This window comes from Marmota flaviventris, chromosome 9 (genome assembly GCF_047511675.1).
Source record: "Marmota flaviventris isolate mMarFla1 chromosome 9, mMarFla1.hap1, whole genome shotgun sequence".
NCBI lineage: Eukaryota > Metazoa > Chordata > Mammalia > Rodentia > Sciuridae > Marmota > Marmota flaviventris.
In genome coordinates, this window is record NC_092506.1 from 34,052,909 (window position 1) to 34,076,115 (window position 23,207).

Here is a 23,207-nt window from a genome sequence, read left to right on the forward strand (position 1 = left end):
GCACAGAAAGCCAAACCAATTTATTTGAAATCTGAAAGCCTATCATCAGATACATTTCCAGAGACTTCTTTCCCCCAGGGCGGCGAGTAACTGCATGTCAGCCAACTACCATGGTTCCTACCAAAAGCCCTGTGCATCCTGTGGTGGTTGAAGGAGGCTGGACTGAGCAGACTCAAGAGGAAATTAAACTCATGGAACTTATAAGACACACAGAGGTATGTTCTTTAGGATTCCAGACATTTAAGACTCTGCCTCTTTTATAAGTATTTAAAAGTACAATATTGAATTTTTAAATTACACTGTTAATATATTCTTAGCATCTGGTCACTTATGACCACATAAGCATATGCCAAGCATTGAACTGGCATTTGGAGAGTAGCTATCTAAGAGACAGCCAGCTCATATGAAAGTCTGTTTTGTTTGAATGAAGACCAGAAATTATGACCTTAGCAAAGAAGAGAAAAAGGCCCAGTGGATATGTCCAAAGGTAATTATAATAAGTGTAGTCAAGTTGAGCCTTATGGCTTCATTGCTCATCACTCCTGAGGGTATGTCTCAATATGTAAAAAGAGCAAGGAGCAAAATACTAATTGCAATGGAGACATTCAAAATGAGGAATTGAAAAAGTGGTTTCAGTACAATTGGTTAATCAGTCAGGATCACCACACATTAAAAAGTTGAAAAGAGAAAGGTCAGCTTTGGAGAGAGAGGACTGGGGATAGAGACTGGGGAAAACTTTTTTGCTTTGTGAAGTTTTTCATCAAAATGAGCTGTTCCTATTTAATAGGGTCTCTCAAATTTGTGAAATGTGTTCAAACTAAATCTTAGGTGGGTGCCTAAGTCAAGGTTACTGGAAAAAAGAAATTGACATTGCTAGATGTATGACTTCTTGCCAAGCTAAGAAGGATAAATCACTGATGAGGGAATAAATGCAAAGTACTGAACTAGGACATGCTTGAAGTAGGATGAAAAGCTGCCTGGCAGGGATCTGGCAAGTAGAAGGGTAGCTGCTGTTTTTTTTTTAAAAAAGACAGCAAGTAAGGACTTAAACAACACTCATCTACACTCCCTTAAGCGTTTCTTGGTTAAAGGAAGTGGTGTTTTTCTAATAAAAAACTCATTTGTTAGATGCAAAGAAATCTCTCAGTAGGAAAAACACTATGCAGAAGTCCAGAGACATGAATCCTGTCATTTCTTCAAATTATAAATGAAAGTTAAATACTTGGCCAAAATGAGTACCTTATTATGATTACTCCAATGATTGTTAATGGATTTAAAGTTTCATTGAAGCAAAGGGAATTTACCAGAATCCATGACAAGAGAGGCCAATGCATTTAAAAGTACAATATAGAATTAATAGTTACTTACTAAAATCTTGGGTGTAATTTATGATTACATGGTATTTCTGACTTTCAGCACAATCATTACACACACTAACCGATTCTCCAAACATGGGATTCTCTGGGCTTCTCTTGACAGGCACAACTTTCGGAAGTTCAAGAACTACAATCCAAACAAAATTCCCCAGTTGCAACTAAACATAAAGCAGTCCAGCAGAGTCGCCTGTACAAGCAACCCAACACAAAACGAGTCTGGGCTTATCTAAATGGAGGAAGACCTGAAGATGGCACTTATGCCTGGGGCAGGACTGTTACAGAGGTAAATCAAGTGTGAAAGAGTGTTTTCATAGGCCTGGATTCAAATTCCAATCTAACCTTTCTAGAGGTTTGGTCAGGCAAATGTCTTTACTTCTCTGAACCTCATTTTCTCATATGTAAAATGGGAACAATACTTCTCTTGCAGAGGTGATCTGATGATTAAATGAACTTATATGTGTGAAAATGTCAAGTCCAATGCTGTCCAACATATGTATTAATCCGAGTACAACTCATAGCCAGAAGAGAACAGTGCCAAATGAACATACTCCAGCTGAGTCAAATCCAAACTTTAAGATAATTTAAAATTATATTTTTCATCCATTGTAAACCCAGTTCACAAAAGAGTGATACTTTATGAATTATTCACTAAATATGTTGTAAGGAAAACATCAGTACTTGTTAGAGAAAGCATAGCATATTTTTATCACCCAGAGTCCTACCTAGACTGGCCGAATTTCTACTTCTCAGAACAATGACATAGGAAAAGAGGAGTAGCAGTTCATTTATTGTTTACAACTTGGGGGATAATGATAAAGTTTGATATTTTTGTTATCATCTGTAAGTGAAAACTTTAGGCACATAATAAATGGATTTTTCAAAAGTCTTATCTTTTGCTATGATATTTCAAATAATAGTTTGTCTTTATTTTGTGAAGCGTTTTCATAAATCTTTCTGGGAAAAGAAACTCACATAAAAATGAGCTGTAGGTTAGGTTGGGTGGGGGCTAGAAAAGCAAGATGGTGCACTAGGGTGACCTTGAGAAGAACTTTAGAGGGGTGAGCGCCCTAGAGTAGCAGAAGCCCATCAGATGAGCTTTGCCTCTGAAGGCTGGTCCATTTTCAAAGTGTAAGAGAGACCACTTCTCTTTGATAAGGACTTGAATAAGAGCCATGAAAGCAGTCTTATCTCAGAAGCAGACAACCAATTTGCTGCACTTGAGAGAAATCAGAGATAAAAATGCAGAAAATGAATACTCAAAATGAGGAATACAAGTAAAGGAACTTCATACACCTGGAGGGGAAATAAAAGGAAAATGATGATTTTAAAAAGTTAAAACTTATTCAGAAGAGAACTTCCTAGAAAAGGCATTATAACAAAGCTGAAATGTTTCCTCCTTGCTAGTTCTGCAGAAATCACAAAGTTAATGTTGTAGCTTCTACATCTTAGGATGCATTTAACCATTGCAACTAGATGTGATAAATTAGTAAGAGAATATGCAATGATTAATGAATAGTTAAAGAATGGAGTAGGGATCATGGAGTGATCATTATTACTCTAATGATTTTTAATGGCTTTAGTGTTCATTGAAGCAAAGGGAATTTACCAGAGCCCCTGACAGGAGAGGCTAATGAACTTAATAGCTACTTACTAAAATCTTTAGCCTATCAGACTCTCGATAGCAAAAATTTACAGTAACATTTACAAAGATCACATATATTTATATCCAGTCAAGAATTACTTTTATTTCTGTGATTGTTTAGTGTATCATATACTTTGTCTTTGTTATCTGACGTTCTTTCTTCCAAGTGTCTAGTCTGTTGGTTATGTTTTCTATTGAATTTTTTATTTGGTTTATTGTATCCTTCATTTCAAGGATTTCTGACTGTTTTGTTTTTTTTTCAGAGTCTCTATCTCTCTTGAAGTAATCTTTTGCTACCTGTATTTGCTCTCTTATCTCCATAACTATTATTTCATAATCATATGATTTTTATGAACTTTATATATGAGGGAACTATACTACTAGAGTCTATGAAGTATTGTTCATATATATATATATATCACATACATATTATAATATTATATGATATGTATATAATAGTGATATATATTAAAGACCCCAGGACCAAGAAAGATTTACTTTATATAAAGTTTATATATATTATATATAATTTTTGTTGTTGTTGTTTCTAGGATTTTGCACCCAGGGGCATGTTACCACTGAGTTATATTCCCAGCCTTTTTTATTTTTTATTTTGAGACAGGGTCTTGCTAAGTTGCTTAGAGCCTCACTAAATTGCTGAGGTTGGCCTCAAACTTGCTATCCTCCTGCCTCAGACTCCCAAGATGCTGGAATTATAGGCATGTGCCATCATGCTCAGATTTTCTCATTTATATTTTTGAGAAGGGTTTTTATAAACTTAATAGTATTGTCTAATTGATAGGTTGACCTCAACAGTACTAATACAGTAGATGGAATTAACATATGGTCTATATGCTCATTAAACTATTATTTCAATTAACAAAGCTTTCAAAGATATATCTAGGGTTTGAATGTGTAAAGAAATGGGCACTCTCATCTTGATGAAAGTATGACTTTTATTTGCATATCTCATTAGAAAATGCATTTCTGGAACTTTATCTCAAAGGACATTTTCACAAACTTATATAAGGTTGGTTTGTTCGGAATGTATATCACACAAGTATTTACAAGAGAGATGCAGTAGAAATAATTTAAAAACTCAACAATAGGGAATTGGTTAAGTGAATTATTTACATAATTAATAATTTAAATAATATAATATAAATATTATTTAATATAATATTATAATATAATATAAATAATATAATACTATATTTTACATAAGTAAAATATAATGATTAAAATATAACAATTAAAATCACCTTTTAGAACAAATAACAATAAAGATGGTCCAGATATATTAAGTGAAAGGAGCATGGTGTAAAGCGTGTGGAGTTAGATTCTTATGTTCATACATGCCCATGAACTGAAAATAACCGGGAAAAATTTTGTTGTTGTAAATGTTTATTTGGGGGACAGTAATATTATCATGACCTTTTGTTTTTCTTTCTTGGATGCTTTTTTATGTGCTCCATTTTTTAAAATGATGAATGCAGATTGTCTTTGTAAGATAAACTTATGTGATAATAAAGCCGATAGTCCTTTCTGAGAGGTACTAAAAGAATGTGATGAAAGTCAAATTAGTAGTGCAGGAGAAGGGGGTCTGAGGCAGGTAGGAATTCAGAGGAGGGGAGGGGAGGACAAGGAAGACTCTACAGAGAAATCTGCTAGGACTTCTGATGGAACTTGAGAAGTGGGTAAGACTCAGCATCTTAGACAGAACTGCATTAATAAGGATGAGAGGTACCATTCACAAAGGTAGGGTGTTAGAATTCATGATATATTATTATTATTATTATTATTATTATTATTATTATTGATTGAGCCCAGAGGCACTGAGCTACACTTACTATTTTTAGGCAGGGTGTCCCTAGGGTAATCTGGATGGTTTCAAACTTGTAACCCTCCTACCTCAGCTGGGAGTAAAGACTGGGCCACTGTGCCCAGCTCATAATGTATATTAAATAGATGGTACTTAGACTGAGAAATAGGAACAGATGTGTTGAGTAGATTGCTTAAAAATATATGGTGGACCTACATATTATATGTATTGATATCTGCTTGGGCTGCCATAACAAAATATCACAGACTATGTAGCTTAAACAATGGAAATTTATTTTTTCATTGTTCTGAAAGCTGGATGGCCAAGATCAAGGTGCCAGCAGGGTTGATTTCTGATGAGGCTGTCCTTTCTGGACTGCTGAGAGTCACGTTCTTGCTGAGTTCTCCTTTGCATGTGACGTGCGGGTGGGGGAAAGAAGGGACAGAGAAAGAGCTCTGGTGTCTTTTGCTGTCCTTGTGAGGAAACCAATGGTCCACCCTCATGCCCTTGTTTAACCTTAATTGTCTCTTGAAAGTCTCTGTCTTCAAAGACAGTCACAGTTGGAATTAATGCTTCTACATGAATTTTGAGGGAACCGAAATCAATCCCTAACACTGTCCCAGACTTAAGTGTTTGAACCATTGCTTGTCTCTGAATAAAGAAATATCATGGGGAAAGCAATTTGGGGGAGATTATGTAGCCTTGGTATGTAGAAAGATATTTACAGATTCTTTGCTTTATTAAAAAATAGTTTCTAGTTTTTTCCTTTCCCGTATCTATGCAGTATATTTCTGCTTAGGGGCCTGCATGAGATTCTTGCTGATCAGTTAGATCGGGCTATCACGCTGTTAAGAATGCACCAGGAAAATGCACTGTGTGTGTGGACAGCATGAAGAGTGGAGTTTGAATTTCCCTGGCCAATAGTACTGATTTCTAAGATGCTCAGAGTTTCAATTATTAGTTCTTTACTGGAAGAATGAGAAATTGATGCTTTACTCTAGCTCCAGATGATATTCAAATTCCATCCAATGTGGACTTTCTCTCAATTACTCTCACTGCACTGGTGTTCTGGATGGCTTAACTGCGTTCTTCCCACACACTTTTGGAACATTACTAGAGCAACTTTTATCTCCATCTGGTGTTGGCTCATCAGTCATTGAAGCTCCAAGACAGCTCTCTATCTAGGGTTAGTGGCTCTCTCTCCAGGACCGCCTTTCTCTGATTTAGGCTCATATAGGCCCTGCTCCTCTAGTCTTCTCCTGTCCCTGAGAAATCTCTTTGATTCTACAGAATCTCAAAATCAGTGTGTTCTCTCTCAGTTGAGGAACAGTTCTGAAAGAATGAGAAATGGGTTCTTTTGATTTAGATCGTCAAGTACATCACGCCCATAGGGAGCGTGCAGTAGTCCAACAGGCCCATGTACCTACCCTGTGGAGACCTGTTCTATGAAGACTAAACTCGCAAAATAGATTGTGAGTGAGAAATTATTTATAGCACACTGTTCCTTACTGTGAACTTTTGTTATTGCAAATATTACAAACATTTTATTTACACACCCACTTAAGAAAAGCACTTGAACACATGTAGATAATTTGAAAAACTGAGATTTAAGAAAGTCTCTAACAGTCATTAACTGATGAGATATTTAGAACCTAATTGCTCTGAAAATGCCTTATTTTCAAATTTGATTTTAAAAGATTTTTGTAAACTCACTGGCTTTGTCTCATGCAAATGGGCATTAGTAAAAAGCAAGTGGAATAAACATAGATTTAACTCATCTCTTTCCTATACTATACATTTTTTTTTATTAAACTTTACTCATTTTTCTGAATACATGATTTCTGTAGATAACATGATCTTGTAGAGTAGTGACATTTAAGTGGCAAAGTACTCTTTTTCTTTTACCATGTATTAATTGTACAAATTAATAGGTTTCACTGCATTTATTGTACATTGGTGCTATTTCTTTATATTTGGTGCTGGAGATTGAACACAGGGCTTCATGCACACCAGGCAAGTGCCCTACTAATGAGCTATAATCTCCAGTCCAATAATTCTTACATTTATTTTTCATTGGCTCTTTTCCAACCTCATACGTTTCTTCCAGATACCTATCTATACATATTTCTAAGACAGCTTCCCACTACTCCCAGCCCAGATGAAAACCAGCTATAACACCCTTTGGTTGCCTTGAAGAGAGAGAAAGAGAGAAAGAAAGAGGGAGTGAGTGAGTGGGTGGGTAAGGGAGGGAGGGAAAGAGGGAAGGAGGAAGAAAGGAAGGAAGGAAGATAGATAGATAGATAGATAGATAGACAGACAGACAGATAGATAGATAGTGACTGTTAAGGACTGAATTATGTCCCAACCAATCCCAATCCATATGTTGAAGGTCTATATCCCAATGTGACTATATTTGGAGATAGGGTTTTTAAGAGGTAATTTAAGTTGAAGGTGATTATAAGGGTGGGTCCCAAATCAAATAGGATTGGTGACCTTATAAGAAGAAGAAGAGGGAATGCCATCTCTTTCTCTATGCCATGTGAGGACACAGCAAGAAGGTGGCCATCTGCAAGTCAGGAAGCAAGCCTAGCCAGAAACTCATTCAACCAGCATTATAATCTTGGACTTCCCAATCTCCAGAGCCATACAATATTTTTGTTATTTAAGCCACTCATTCTGTGGTGTTTGTTTTTGACAGTCTGAGCAGACTAAGTGGTAAATATTGTTATGGAGAATTTTGAAAAATCACAAATGAAAACTATGAATTTACTATAATCTTATTTTTGAAAATAATTACTATGAACTTCATGATTATTTGAATAGCATCTATTCTGTTTTATAATTATAAAATGACAGTCATTATCTTAAAATTAGAAAAAAAATGAAAATGCCAATAAGAAACTAAAAATTTCATCACCACAAAAACCAGTTCTTATAATTTTAATATGTATGTATATAATATATGTATATATATTTCTATGTTTTGTATATATTTATATGTAAATTTTACCATTATGATCATAGTAAATCATGTGGTAAATCAGTTTTGAAAGTTGGTGTATTCAAACTATTGTGACTTTTTCTCCGTATAATATAACATTCTTAAAAAAACATTATTTTCAATGGCATCATAATTGTCTATCCAATGGATGCATTTATTCATCCAGTTTTCTGTTGTTTGCTAATTGTTTTTAAATTTTCATTATTATGAAGTGTACTGCAATATACACATTAATACACAAATCTATATCTCCTTTCTGATTACTTCCCTCAAATATGTTCCTTGAAAGATTTCTAAATCAAAGTATACAAAAAATAATTGAGAATTTTGACACCAATTGCTAGAGTATTTTCTAGGGAGGATTCAGTGTTCTGTGTTCCCAGTTTCCATCTCCCTCCCATGGCATACATGAAGATGTCAACAATTCTAGGTGCACTGATTTGGAAACATGTGTTGGCAGGCTGGACAGGAGAAAAATGTTATTGTTATGTTTTAACTTATATGTCTTAAATTACTTGTAGAGGTGATTCTAATTTTGCTTTGTGTTATCATTTATTATTATGGAGAACAATATAACATTATAATATTTCTAAGTTCTCTGAGTTCCCTATTAAATCCTTTGTTATTTTCTCCCAGATGCTTTTTTTTTCATATTGATAACCTAACCTTCTTTTAATGTAGTAAAATTATTAAACATAACATTATCAAATCCATTGTATCAAATTTCCAATTTTCCATTACATCTGTGGAATTTTTTAATGTACAGAAAGTAATAAATTTTACTTTGTTTGTTCATTGTTTTTAATATTCAGGTAGCCCTTTACCATCCTGAGTTCATACAAAGATTCACCGATTCTTCTTCTAATTTTTAACAATTGTGCTTTTTTTTTTCTCTATTACTTTAAAAGCCATATGAGAATTTTTTTTCTGGTGCTAAATTTAAGTGAAAATACTGCCTCCAATTTATTTGTTGACTTTCAGTTATTCTCTCAACTCTATTTACTAACTGATCTCTCCCATCTCCACCTGCCACTGAAATGGGGTAACAACTGTATGATGCACTACTATATACACATACATATTAGCTTCTATTAACCTTTCTAGTACTGTTGACACTTTGCATCTGTATGTAAGTTTTTATGGGTATTCCAAGGAAAACAGAGATGTTCAGTGAGGTCATTGTAGCTAGTTTTAAGCTTTATCAACTAAAGGAAATTTTCTGATCATAGTATCATAGAGCTAGAAAAGTTTTACATTATAATGTTTCATTTTATAATGGAGAAGACTCTTTTGTAGTAGTTACCTGACCTGTTGAGGGTCACACAGAGGCCAGAGCCTGGGTCTCCTCATCTTTTGTAACTTTAGTTATTTGATTATTAAAAATAAACTTTTCTCTTTTTAGCCATCTTGAGATGTCTATATTCCTTTTTGGCAGGGCGGTGGTACCAGGAATTGAACTCAGAGGCACTCGAACACTGAGCTATATCCCCAGCCCTATTTTGTATTTTATTTAGAGACAGGGTCTCGTTGAGTTGCTTAGCACCTCACTTTTGCTGAAGCTGGCTTTGAACTTGCATTCCACCTGCCTCAGCCTCCCGAGCTGCTGAGATTACAGGTGTATGCCACTGTGCCTGCCTGAGATGTCTATATTCTTAATTCAGGGTTTGTTATATTTGAGGATTCCTTAGATAGCAAGATACTTTCCTTCCATGGACCTACAAGGAAATCCTCACTGACAAGTACTGAAGTTCCTTGTTTTGTAGGCACTTTAGAGAGCATTTGTATAACCTTCTTCCCCTCCCTTATGTTCCTATTTCTAATAATTTTAGGTTATATAGTGAATATTAAGATTCTTTAATACTTGATCATATTGTGACATCCTGTATTCAAATATGGTGTCCCTTTGTCTTTCAGCTGCTAGATAACTGTTCCTCTCGTCTCAAAATGACCCATCCAGCCAGAACCCTGTACACCCGAGATGGAGAATTGATTCAGTCATGGGATGACATAGAACGAGACATGGTCATCTGTGTGTCTATGGGACGTGACTTTATAACCCAGAAAGGTATGGCAAACACTTTTCATTTCTGTCAAGATTTTAAAGAACTAAAGCATCCAATCTTTGCTTCTAAGACCCTCCTTCTTGAATTTTGCATCCTATTGTGATGATTTTTTTAATAATTATGCTCCCCACATTGTTCTGCTTCATGTTATGAAAGTTAAGTTTTTTAACTAGGAATTAAACAGTTTGCAGATTTTCTTTCTTTAGTAATAAGTAAATATATGCTAAGTTTATTATCTATTCCTTGATCATTTTCTTTGATAAATGACAGAAATTGAAAGAACATATAGTTATTATGGAATCAACTCTTGTTTTATCCTTTTTACCCTGAGGAATTTCAAATCCCTTTCTGTAGGTAGGTACACATTAGAAGAGATATAATTTTCAGGAAATTCCAAAGAATACTGTTTTTACTTTAAAGGAAATTTTTAAAATTAGGAAGTGAATTACTCAACATCTCTAAAATAAAAAGATTGTATTTCTTCTTTTAAAAAGGTACCCTAAAAGTATTAGTATGTTCTATATAAGGTAGGTAAGCCAAAAACTTTTCAAACAGTGGAATAATGCCTTTACATTTATCCTAGAAGAATCAAAAACAATACATGAAGACCAAAATGTAGGGAGACAAAGATTTATTGGGATGCCTAAGACTGCTTTGAGGAATGTCACAAATATTCCTTGAGTACCAGCCTATCTCACAGAGCAGGCTCCTTTGTATTCTTTGTGTTCTGCTGTTCCCGTAACCCATCTTATCCATCACCCTACCCCTTGGTGACCAACACTGTGTGGTTACTTTGGAGAACACACCAATGGCAGGGTTCTTATCATTAGTAAGTATTATTTGACAGTTTTTTTGTATTCCCAAAGAACGTAGTCTAAAAAGAAAAATAAATCAGGCTTCCTTTCCTGGAAAAGTTTTCAATCTATTTGAGAGTATAAACAGACATGAAATGATTACAGCCAATTGAATAGTACTTCCCAATCCCTTTATTACTTATGCTTTGCATTCATATACTTGGGATGGGCTACCCTACCCTTCTTGCCATGCTGTGTTCATTGGACCTGAATAAATAAGGCTAAATATGCTTCAGGCAAGCTAACCAAAAGTGTATCTAAACCACAAAGAAAGATCTAGGCTGCCTTCCCAGAAACAAGCCTGTCTCCAATAAAAAATATAAAGGGCATTGAGAAAATTGGAAATGCAAATATTACTCTCCTTATCATTTTACTCCATGTTAATTCTCTGGACCTTTGACAAGTCTATGTAGGCAAACATTTATTTTTGCATCTTCAATTTAGTAAACACATGCAATGTTATGATGTGAAAGTTGACTCCTTTCCTATGAAAATAGTTGATTGAGAGTGAAAGGACTGGTGGTTTTCCCCAACTGTCTGAATTTTTCCCAATGAGTCACATATGTTCTAGGAAATTTGATTGATTACAAAGATTCCAATTCAGTTGTTCTTTAGAAATTTACTTTGTTGTTTTTGCTGAAATAAAGTTAGAAATAATCATCCAGTAGAAAACTAAATATTCAGAATGTTTTTAAAAAGAGAAATGCTCTTACATGTATATACTTATTAAGAGATATTTAAAAAATTAATCATTGTGTACATGATTTTTCTGTGACCTGCTGGCTGTACTAGGTAATAAGAAAATAAAGCAGCCAGGGAGTTTCAAAAATAAATACAGTATAATAACTTATGTCATATACTATAATGTCAAAAAATATTTAGAATTCAGAAGTCAGTCATCAAAAAAAATCACAATGGGTTTTTGAAAAATGAATATGATTTGGGAAAACAAACCAGATGCTATTAAAATGGTTTCTTTCACACAAGCCCCCAGTGAAATTAAAAGAGTGCTTTTATGCCATTTGCTATACAATCTGAACATGATTTTCACTGGTTTGGCTTTCATCTTTTTCAGTGGGTTCAATTTTTAGAGCATTCCAGTTAGCTTCCAATTCAGCCTTTACTAAGAGCTATAACAACTTCCATTCTATAGAAATCCAAAGAATGTTAGCACATATCTGATGTGATAAGCAGGTCAAGTGTGTAATGAGAGAGTCCAAGGTAGGAGCCGAGGATTTCTGAGGGATCGTCAAGGTTTTCACCATTCTGGACTTTTAATTATTTTGTACAAATACATTGACTTGTCTCTCAAAATAATCTTTTAACAGAGTTAAAGCAAGTGGTGGAGGTCAGAGCAAATTATGCCAGAATTCGAAGACAGCTGGGCCCTCAAGCTACAGACCTGGTGGTGTTACCATCTACAGAGCTGCTGTCACTGGTACATCTGCATAATTAATTCCTATCAGAGCCATCATATTTGCTGTTGTATTTTGCTGGTATATCTGTGTATAGATACTCATATGCTTGTTAAACATGATTGTTATTTATCTCTTTTAATTTCAAGTAGTCTTTTTTAAAAGTTATTATCTACAACATTTTACATAAACTGGCATTTGATGCCTATGCCTCAAAACTGTTCCTGGAAAGGCAACAAAATTAGACAGAATAATGCTGGTAAAACAACTATCTTAGGTGTACCTTCCTCCAGGAGGAAAAAAAAAAAAAACAGGAAACTACTAGTCAATATTTTAAAACAATTTAGCAGAATCCGGTAACTTATACATAATATTCATAGATGTATGTGTATATATGTGTATATTTATAATATTTGATAATCAAATAGACTCTGACCACTTAACCCCAAATTCAATCCCAACTGACAATTTCTTGCTCAGTCACTCTATTTGCAAAACTTCCATGTTAAAGTCTTACATGTATTAAATAAAACTGAAATGGCTGGTGGCCACCAAATGTGGCATGAATGGATCATTCCTCCTCCAATTTATCTTTAGTTTTGCCTGTAGTAACAGTACAGGTCCTTTATGGGCCTCAGTTAGATGTTGCTCATGAGAGTGAAATTGGTTATTTCCTGATGTATAGCCAATAATCAAAAGTCATATACTATGTCTTCATTATAGAAATGTAGAGAAAGGAATACACACACACAATCTTGTAAGGGATTCTTAGCAGTCTTGGGTATCAGCCTTACAGAACAAGAACAGTACCTGCTATTTTCTTCCTGAGAAGACAAAATAGCCATTAAGACAAAAAGAAAAAGAAAATTGTTCCTGGTGGGAATTTTGCAGAGAAATGCTCTTCCTTCCTGTCTTCCTCTGAAAGCTACTCACAGTTCTGCCTGAATATCAATTGCAGCCTGGCTAGGTGTGTACAGAATGGCTCAGCTGGGCTCACTCCTCAGTTCCCCACTTTAATGTGATACAGGAAAGCAATATATCACCTCTACTGAAGGAGACTCTTGGTAATCGCTGCAAAAGGCCTGGCTGGTATTTACTCCGAGTCTGCAAATCAGTAGGGCTGCATGAATAAATCCCTGCTCTAACTCCACTGAAGGAAAGCTCATGGAGGTGAAATTTCACATGATACATCAACAACAATTTACCCTTTTACAAACATTTTGTTGTGTGATGTTAGATATGTGAAGGTTTCCCAAAGCAGCTTTGTGCCACACAGGAGACAAAGATTTCACATCACTCTTATTTTGCTTTTATTTATTTATTTCTATGTACCCAGGAAATTGAAACAAGAGGGATTAAAGAACTAGCTGCCACAATCAGAAAGTGAGCCAACAGGACTCTTACCAGTTGGGTCTTTCCTTAGAATGACTTGATCATAGTCCACATAAAGTCAGCTATTTTTTTTCTTCAAAATTCCTTGAAAACAAAGACATTTGTCTAGGTGCAAAAGTACCTATCACTTTTCTGCCAAGATAAAGTTGATTTGCTATGAAAATGGCATAATTTCACCTTGAATCTAATGTGCAAATTCTTGTGAAGTCTTTGCTGTTGCATGTAAGTATGCCTGAAGCGAAAATTGGTAATATCACACAGACGCTATATCAAGCACCAGGAGACATGAGGCAAAAGTCTTAAGTGAACTTTTCTATTACTAGTAAATGGGATTTTAGATGTAATATAACAGTCATCAACACATCACATCTTACTAGCGAGGCAGCCACACTGACTTTGTAGACGACAGCTTGCCCTGGGTATCTTGGCAGTTCATAGCTACTTGTAACTTAGGCTAAGAACTGTCCTACTCTGTCCTTATTATTGACTTTTCTCTGGTTGGCTGGAAGGTGGATTGGGGAGCAGTTACTCTACCTCCAGCAAGGACTACAGGATAAGACTATTGCAATTCTGTTCAGCCCTCCTAGGCTTTTAATAAACACAGTAATTTCCTTTGGGGACATGTTTATCAAATTTGAATCAGCCTCATATATATAAGTCAGATTTCAATATTTTTCTATCAACTGAAAACCATTTATTATTAAATACTAAAGTAACCATCCCCAAGTCCACAGCCTTCTCCAGAAATTTATTTCCTGCTGGTTCACAAACACCCTTAAGGTGATCCAGATGTTAATCAACAGTGTACCAGCATTTATGATTGTTCTCAGGAGAGCTGGAATTTTCTGCCCACGTCTAGCTTTTGTAGCATGATTAAGTGTTGAGGTAAAGTTGTATGTTTCTAAGCAGGTTAAGTAAAAGAAATATGCTTAAAAGCTTGAAAAATATTTTGAGATTAACTGACAGTATTTATAAATAAACATTTTAAGTGCTTATGTCAGCTTTGCAAACCAGGACACAACAATAATTCAAAATACAAAGGTAGCTTTCTAGGATGATAACACCAAATTTCCATTTTTATTGTTTCTATTAACTAAACACTATTTTATGAATCAAAAATCAAAGGAATAAAAAATAAATAAAAGAATAATTTGTTCCCTTTTACCAAAGAATCACTTAGAAATTTTGGTCAGTGACTTTTGCAGCATTTGTGTGCTAACCTTCAATAATAGCCCAGGTGTGCTGAGTGTCATTGTTCGTGATTCTCCAATGCAGCAACTTGAGGGGAACATCATTTTGAAGGGAATGATGAAAGCACACAATTCTGTGTTATTCTAGGTTGTCACAAAATCAGATGCAAATGTTCTCAATTAAATGGAATTGGACTAAGCAGTGATTCTCAGTTGTTTTCATTAAACCAATGACTCCAGTTCCCTTCTGGCCCTATGCACATCTCAGCTCCTCTAAGGCTAGGAAAATAAAAAGAAAGAGAAGCAGTTTTGTTCTCAACACAATAAAGTAGAATTCTGTAGAAATGGCCCCTTTTGGGGCCATGTGGCCAAAGTGACTTCAAAGCAAGATCAACAGAGAGCACTCAGGCGAATGCTGATGAAAGTAAATGGACTCATCATGTCACAGTGGATATTCAGTGGGTGCCTGCTGCCAGCTATAGTATTTTCTAATTCTGCAAGTCTGTAATATGAAACTACTATCAATAGGCTGTCACACTGTACCATATGTGCAAATAGAAATATATGAGAGAGGAAGTGCTATGCCCATGATGCAGCTGGGTTGGAGGAGAGGAGAAAGGAGGCAGGAAATTATATTTATAGGGCAGTAAAATGGTGATTCTGAATTGCGTGTGCTATCACTCATTTTCTGCAAAATATTGAACTGAAGGATTTCAGAAGAATACTGTCAGCTTATGGGTAGATAGTTCAGTCAAGCTCCTGGACCTGTTAGGTCCTAGTTTGTCAGTCCTGGAGAAGAGGTGAACTTAGAACAGATATTGCAGTTTTAGCCTAGGTGCAGATGCTGAGGAATTTCAGCATTGTCAGATCACCTGAGCTGCCACCATTGGCAGCTACATTTTGGAAGCTGCCCAAAGCCACACTGTACTGAAATAATCCTTCGGACTGTGCTGGGGTGAGATGGAAGAGAGGAGGAAATCTTCCAGGGATCCTAGATCAGTGCTCCCCAAAGTGTAAGATTTGACTACATCTCGGCTTTCAGTTCCTTCCCTCTTTCTTCCCCTTTCTCTCTCCCTGCCTGCCTTTTCTCCCTCTCTGGCTTTTCTCCTGTAAGAACCTTCAAAACTCATCTTTCATTAAAATAGAAAAGATCCTTCCTGGAACAATCTGAATCAGAAAGGATGCTTCCCTAATACAACTCTCAAATTTCAGGGTATACAAGAAACACCTAGGGAACTTGAGAACATGCAGATTCCCAAGCCTGATCCTAGAGACAGGTATGATCTGTGTGCTTCATGTAGGGCAGGGAATCTGCATTTTATTGAGCTATAAGAAGTAACCACAGTTTGAGAAGCTTTGCCAGGAGTTTGGGGCCTGTCAAGGAAAATGCTGTTTACTACCAGCAGGGTGTATTCCAGGCGACAAGTACCAGTTTCAAGAACTCCCTGTCCATGCCTTTACCCTGTGGGCACTAAGAAGACAAAGAAGCATTTGCTGTGTGGGTGAGGGCTTGAATCTAAGTGTCTCTTGTTCTCTCATTATCGTTTCTTTAAGAAATGATAGAAATGTTCTTGAGTCACCTGGAAGAGGCTGAAACTAGACCCAGACGTGGGAAGGCTAAGCAAGTGAGTTTGAGGTTCAAAAACTTCCTTTGTTAATTAAGCTGCCTTCAGTGTTGAGAAAATCTTGCTATTTTAAAGGTCACAGATATAATGTCAGTGCTACTGCACATATATCAAGGAGCAGGGTAATTTTGAAGGTCAGGAAAATAACCAGAATCTTCCTGGCATTTTTAAATACATTTTTATATACACAAAGAGGGAGAGCTATGGAACAAGGACAGGATTCCCTTTTCCATAGTTGCTGTTTCCCCACTGAAGGAGCTCCTTACTAGGGGCAGGCTAAACCTTTCTGTTCTGTTTGCTTTAAGTCTAGTTCATGTGGAAGTTTGAGCCACCTGCATCTCTGATAGGTTCATCTAAGAGTGTGAAAATTCACAAGATGTTAGTTCAGTTTACACACATACACACACAGAAGGGAAAAGAGTGCATGCATGTTGGCAGGCACTTGATATGTGTGTTCAACTCTAGTTAGAATGGCAATCATCAAGAATACAAATAAAAATTTCTGGTGAGAATACAGGAAAAGGTACATTTAGACATCGTTGATGGACTGCAAATTGGTACAACCACTTTGGAAAGTAGTCATAGATTCCTCAAAAGATAAGGAATGGAACCACCATATTACTCAGCTATTCCACTTCTTGGTATTTATTCAAAAGAACTAAAATCAAGCATACTATAAGCATCCTATAGTGATTCATGAATAACAGTGTTTACAATAGTGCAATTCACAATAGCCACATTATGGAACCAGACTAAGTGCCCGTCAGCAAACAAATGGGTAATGAAAATGGAGTGTTTGTTGATACATAATGGAGTTTTATATTCATCCATAAAGAAGAATGAAATTATGTTATTTTCTGGTAAATGGATGAAACTAGAGAATATCATGCTAAGTGAAATAATTCAGACTCAGGTCAAAAGTCAAATGTTTTCCCTCAGATGTGGAAGCTAGAGAAAGAGAGAAAAAAAAGAATTTTTTTTTTTTTTTTTTTTTTTTTTACAAAAAGCATCTCATAAAAATAAAAGGGTGACCAACAGATTAGAGAAAGAAGACCAAGAGGGAGGGAAGAGGAGCCGGCATGGGGAAGTACTGGGGAGTAAAATTGAACAAACTATGCTATGTCCAGGTATGAACATACTAAAATGAATTCTGATCATATATGTAATTGTAACACACTAACTAAAATATGAAAATAACAATATAGGAAGATCAGTAGAGCAAGTGGATGTGGGGAGTGGGGAAAGGAAAGTAGTAGGAAATAAGATTCATCAAATTATGTTATGTGCATGTACAGATATAGTGTAATGAATCCCACTATTATGCATAATTATAGTGCACAAGACAAAACAAAATACACCAGGCACTGTTCTAGGTGTTAGACATGGAGTAGGCATCTAACTAGACAGCAATAGGCCGTTAGAATGTAATAGGTGGAGCTGCTTGGATAGACCTAGATTGTGGGAGCATGGGCCTGATGGGCCTGATTGTGGAGGCCCTTGTAATTCATGCAGTGGGGAGCCAATAAAGGGAACTAATTTGCTGGGCACAGTAGTGCACCCCTGTAATCCCAGTGGCTCCGGAGGCTGAGGCAGGAGGATCACAAGTTCAAAGCCAGCCTCAGCAACTTAGCAAGGCCTTAAGCACCTTGGTGAGACCCTGTCTCAAAATAAAACAAAAAAAGGGCTGGGATGTGGCTCTGTGGTTAAGCACCCCTAGGTTCAATCCCCAGTACCAAAAAACAAAAACAAAACAAATAAAAAAGGGAGCTTATATGAAAGTTTGGACTGGACATTTTCTATTAAATTAAACTCATTCTGGTTACCGGCATGGGCCTGATGGTACAGGTATATTCCATATACCTCTGGTGGGGTGGAGGTTTGTTGGATTGATTGACAAGGAAGCAAGGAAGCACAGGAAAGCCCATCATCACACAGGCCTCATAGCAGTCTGTCTTTTATTTTTTATTTACTTTTTTATTTTTTAGCACTGAGATTAAACCCAAGGGTATTTTACCACTAAGTTACATACTTTGCTAAAATTGTTTAGGGCCTCGCTTAGTTGCTGAGTCTGGCTTTGAACTTGCAATCCTCCTTCCTCAGCCCCTTGAGCCCCTGGGGTTAAGGCATGTGCCACCCTGTATGGCTATGGCAGTCTCTGTTTAAGAGGCATGCCTATCTGTGTCCCAGAGGCCACCCTAGTAATCAGCCATTCCTGCTCTTGACCTCCCTGCATCTCTGTGCTTCTTGCTTCTTCTGTAAATTTTCTATTTCTCCAATGGGCTCTTCTGTTGCCTGCTAAGATAGGCACCTTCCTATTTATGGCTCTCCTGCTTTACAAACTGTTACCTGTCTTTTCTTCATATTTATTTTGGCTCTTTTTTTGGTAGAGTGTCACTGAATTACTTTGTGTCTTTTAATAGAAGATTGAATGGAGAGCATCAAATAGTTGCCTTTTAATCCTTCCTTTAGATTTGGATGTCAGGGCTACATGATACAACCCACAACTTACCCATGTAAGCAACAACATGATTGTTCTTTAATGAGGCAGCCACAGACATGGCGGGGTCTTTGGGATCCATGGCATTTTTAGTACGAACATGCAATTCTGCCATTGTTCTGGTTATTTTCTCCCTTCACCACTGATGGATGAAATTAGCAATGGAATCAACGAGGCTGTCACTATTCCTGTTCAGTCTGTCAGAGGTTTGCCCTTGGGTACACTATCAAAACGGGCATTGGTGAGGTGAGCTAAAGAGTCTTTGCTAAGCTGCCAAAATGAACCTGAGGTTAGAATCTGTGAGTTTGATTACAATATCAGGATGGATACCTATTGGATTCATAAGTAACACTTCTGAATATAAGAGAAATCTGAGAAATTACAGAGAAAGCCTAACAAAACTCAGGACACTTTTGAATTGGCACCCAGACAATTGTGCCAGATCAATCCTGAATGTAAAACCTTTTTTTTTTCTTTAAATCAGAACTGTCCTTGCCTCTTGTTTAATGTAGTCATTTTGATAGGATATATGCCATTATGGATTTTATTTTATTGCCATCTGTCCTCCTACCCCTGCTCTCAGAGGCCATCCTAGTTTAACAACTTTCCCAATGTTGAAATGTGAGTTCCACTAACTGGCCTCAATAGTTATCTGTTGTGTTTGAGTCGTAAATTCTCATTATACTTCAGGACATCCATGGAGAGGTATTTTCTGTTAGATATTGCCCTGTTTTCATGAAAATGTTGATTTGAGCCACATCTGTACACATTAGTAAAGCTATGTGTTCAAGAGGCTTAGGGCCAACTGCTGAGGCAGCACTTGACAGTGTCACCAGGATGCCACACTCTGGGTCCTCTGGCTCATTCATAAAATGACTCACAACAGAGATCAATTTTCATCTGCACCAACTTGCAACTGTTAATATGAATAAAATGGGAAACAACTTTGAAGTTGTTTACTTATTTTTTTTTCTCCCAAATACTGGGGATTGAGCCCAGGGGTGCTTTATCACTGAGCTACATTCTCAGCCACTTTTATTTTTATTTTTATTTTAAGACAGGGTCTTGCGAATTTGCCCAGACTAGCCTCACACTTGTGATCCTCTTTCCTCAGCCTGCTTACATCATCTTACTTCAAACATTGTCATTGCTCCTTGGATAAAGTCATTGTTTTCTAACTAGTTATTACACATATCCTGCCCGCCCCCCCCCCTTTCTCCTCTCCAGTTCTTTATCAAAGTGGTACCCAGAGTGATCTTTCTAGAATGGAAATACTATCATATCACTCTCTTACTTAAAACCCCTCAGTAGCCTCCTGTCCTTCATGAAAATGAAGAACAAATTCCTCCAAATGTTGCCCAAAGCCCTTTGGAATATGGTGCTCCCTGGCTCTGGAGTCTTGGTTCTCAGTCTTCTGTGCACAAGGCTCTGCACTCCTAAACTCCCCCACTGAGTGTGTGCCTTCTCTTATTTCCATACCTTTGCACATTCTTCTTCTGTGACTTTCTCAGGAAATAGTCCCTGACCACACGACACACCTGACTGATGGAAACTCTCTTCCATGGTCTTCCCCTGAACCAAATTCTGAACTTAATTGTAGCAGTTACCCAGGTGGACTTACTCTCTCTCTCTCTCTCTCTCTCTCTCTCTCTCTCTCTCTCTCTCCCTCTCTCTCTTTCTCCGTGACTTGAAAAACCCTTGAAAGCAAGACCAGGTCTGTTCAGACTTGTATTCCTAGGGCCTGCCATATAATATTCCTTATTATATAGCAGGCATTCATGAACATTTGTTGAATGAATATGAAATTTAGGGTAACTTGTTGGTTAAAAATGCTTTGTTTTGGGGCTGGGGATGTGGCTCAAGTGGTAGCGCGCTCACCTGGCATGCGTGCGGCCCGGGTTCGATCCTCAGCACCACATACAAACAAAGATGTTGTGTCTGCCGAAAAACAAAACAAAACAAAATATTAAGAAATTCTCTCTCTCTTTAAAAAAATGCTTTGTTTTGTTTTAGCATGCACTGAAGTATCTGGGTTTTAATGTCAATAATATATTGAATCACAATTTTGCTTTCTGCAGAACTTCTCACATGCATTATTTTATCAATCTATAGAATATCACATTGTCTCATAAAACAAGTCTGCCCTTGTCGATGAAATAGTATAAACTAACTAAATTTCCTTCAAGTCAAACCAAAGTGCAGTTGCTTAGGCTCTCTTCTTCAACTACTGTTACTTTCAAAACACTCCTGAGGCCTGAGAATAGGAAATGCTTCTCCCATCAGAGCCCAGACAGACCCTTGCTGCAGGCAGCCTGGCTTAGAAGGGAAGACATGTCACTCTCTTTCATAAGCGTGATGATTTGTGGCTGAGATGGGAGAGGCTGCTCTCTGAACCACATGCCCCCTGGTGCAGGCAGGCTAAGGAAAGATGAATGGCATTATGCGACAGACATCTGAATGTTTCGTATTAAATTAGTCCCACAGAGCACCCAGAATTCTCATTCCATAAATCACAAGGTAAAGTAAACTCACTCCCAGGTTAGATTGCTGTGACTTTGGCCTGTGGTGTCATAGATAATCTGAGAACAGTTAAACATTTGTCTGAAATAGTAATAATTTTTCAGCATATTTACTCATTGGCGATGAGGTGACCCAGACTGATCTCCTGCCAGAAACAGCATGTAAATGGGAGTTAGCCAATTGGGGAGATTTCCAAACAGGAGTCACTGTTCCTCCCACCCTTGATCTGCTCTGAAACTGCCACTTGCTCCTTTAGGAGCTGCTGCATGCAAGGAGCCCAGATGAGCAAAATCTACCCCCCAAAAGAGTAAATATGCAAAAGTACTGATGTGCCCCCACCTCTTTACTAAATTTCAGTCACTTTCCATTTTGAAATTCACCCTCACTTTGTCTTGTTCTAAGAATTACAGACTTAAGAAGGACCTTGAATCCACTGAAGCCACATTTCTCTTCAGTGGCAAAGGCTAATTCTCAGAATATTTTACATGTACTTGGATCTATTCTGGTGCTTCCATTCCTGAGCTGACATCATGGTTACTTGGGACACTTCACTGAATGGAAGGTACATTGTACTGGGGTTCATGAGACCAACTTGATGCTAACTAGCTGAGGGATACTAACCAGTCTGAGCTCCTGCTGCTGTCACTTTGAGAAACTGAGAAGGACAGATTATGAATCTCTGAAATTCAACTTTGGAAGTTTGATTCTGATTCATATCTCAGTGGTGAGATATGATTGGGCAACAAGAATTATGTAGCCAGGATCCCAGCTAGTTCCTGAAGTCCATCTCCTCCTACAGATGTTCACTACAATCTGCTTCTAGGGCCATCTCTATTCTGAATCTCAACAGAGGGACCTACTGAAGTCATGGCATAGCTTTGGGATAGTCAAGAACTTGAAGTGACTCCTCTGATAGAAAGATCCCTGAACTTGGGGGCTGGGGTTATGGCTCATTGGTGGAGCACTTGCACATGTGAGGCACTGGGTTTGATTCTTAGTACCACATAAAAAAATAAATAAAATAAAGGTATTGTGTCCATCTATAACCAAAAAGAAAAAAGAAAGATCCCTGAACTTGGAATTAAAGGTTTGCCTTGACTCTTGCCTCTTGGACTCTTGAGAAAGTCTCTTGGTAGAAAAGTCAAAGGAGATCACCAAAATGGAAGATTAAGGGCACTCACACATCTAGAATGTCTACCTGTGCAGGCAGGAACTAAGCTGGACCTTTTATATTGTTGTCTCATTTACAACCATGCTATGAAGTAGAAGCTGAGGTTTGGAGGAGTGAATTATCTTGCCCAGAGCCACAGCCAATAAGTTGCAGAGCTGGTATTTGTACCCAGCCTAACCCCAAAGCCTGTCCTTTTTTCATTATACCAACCATTTTTGTTTTTAACGCTATAGAAATGTCAAATATTAAAAAAAAAGAAATGTCAAATATTATTATTGGTAATTTGTATGTTCACCGAATGCGTTTATGGACATATTTTATGGTTTGGTTGCTGCCTACTTGGATAATTTCCTTGATGACAAATAAATTTGGCAAGGTGTGCTATACTTTGATGCCCAGTCTAAGATGGGCAGCACGCTACCCTGAGCATGAGGGAAATCCTCTCATCAGAACATAATAAACCAGCAGGGGTCTCACCTCCCACCCACCCCCACCCCCGGCCGTGCTGTATTTATCCATGCATTAATTTCCTAGGGTTGCTGTGTTTGTCAGTTTTGAACTGCTAGAACAGAGTACTGGAGGCTAAATATAAGGAATAGAAGGTTATTTCTCTCCATTTTGGAGGCAGGAAAGTACAAG

At 37.1% G+C, this 23,207-nt stretch overlaps 1 protein-coding gene across 1 annotated transcript in view; it reads left to right on the forward strand.

Annotated features, from left to right (window-relative positions):
• The window catches only part of Dcdc1 (doublecortin domain containing 1), a 451,021-nt gene extending 438,807 nt beyond the window's left edge, over window positions 1-12,214 (forward strand). Inside the window, 4 exon segments of the mRNA XM_027936717.2 lie at window positions 79-215; window positions 1,480-1,659; window positions 9,756-9,906; window positions 12,087-12,214. Of these exon segments, the coding sequence (XP_027792518.2) occupies window positions 79-215; window positions 1,480-1,659; window positions 9,756-9,906; window positions 12,087-12,214 (596 nt within the window).
• Window positions 12,215-23,207: the final 10,993 nt, after the last annotated feature.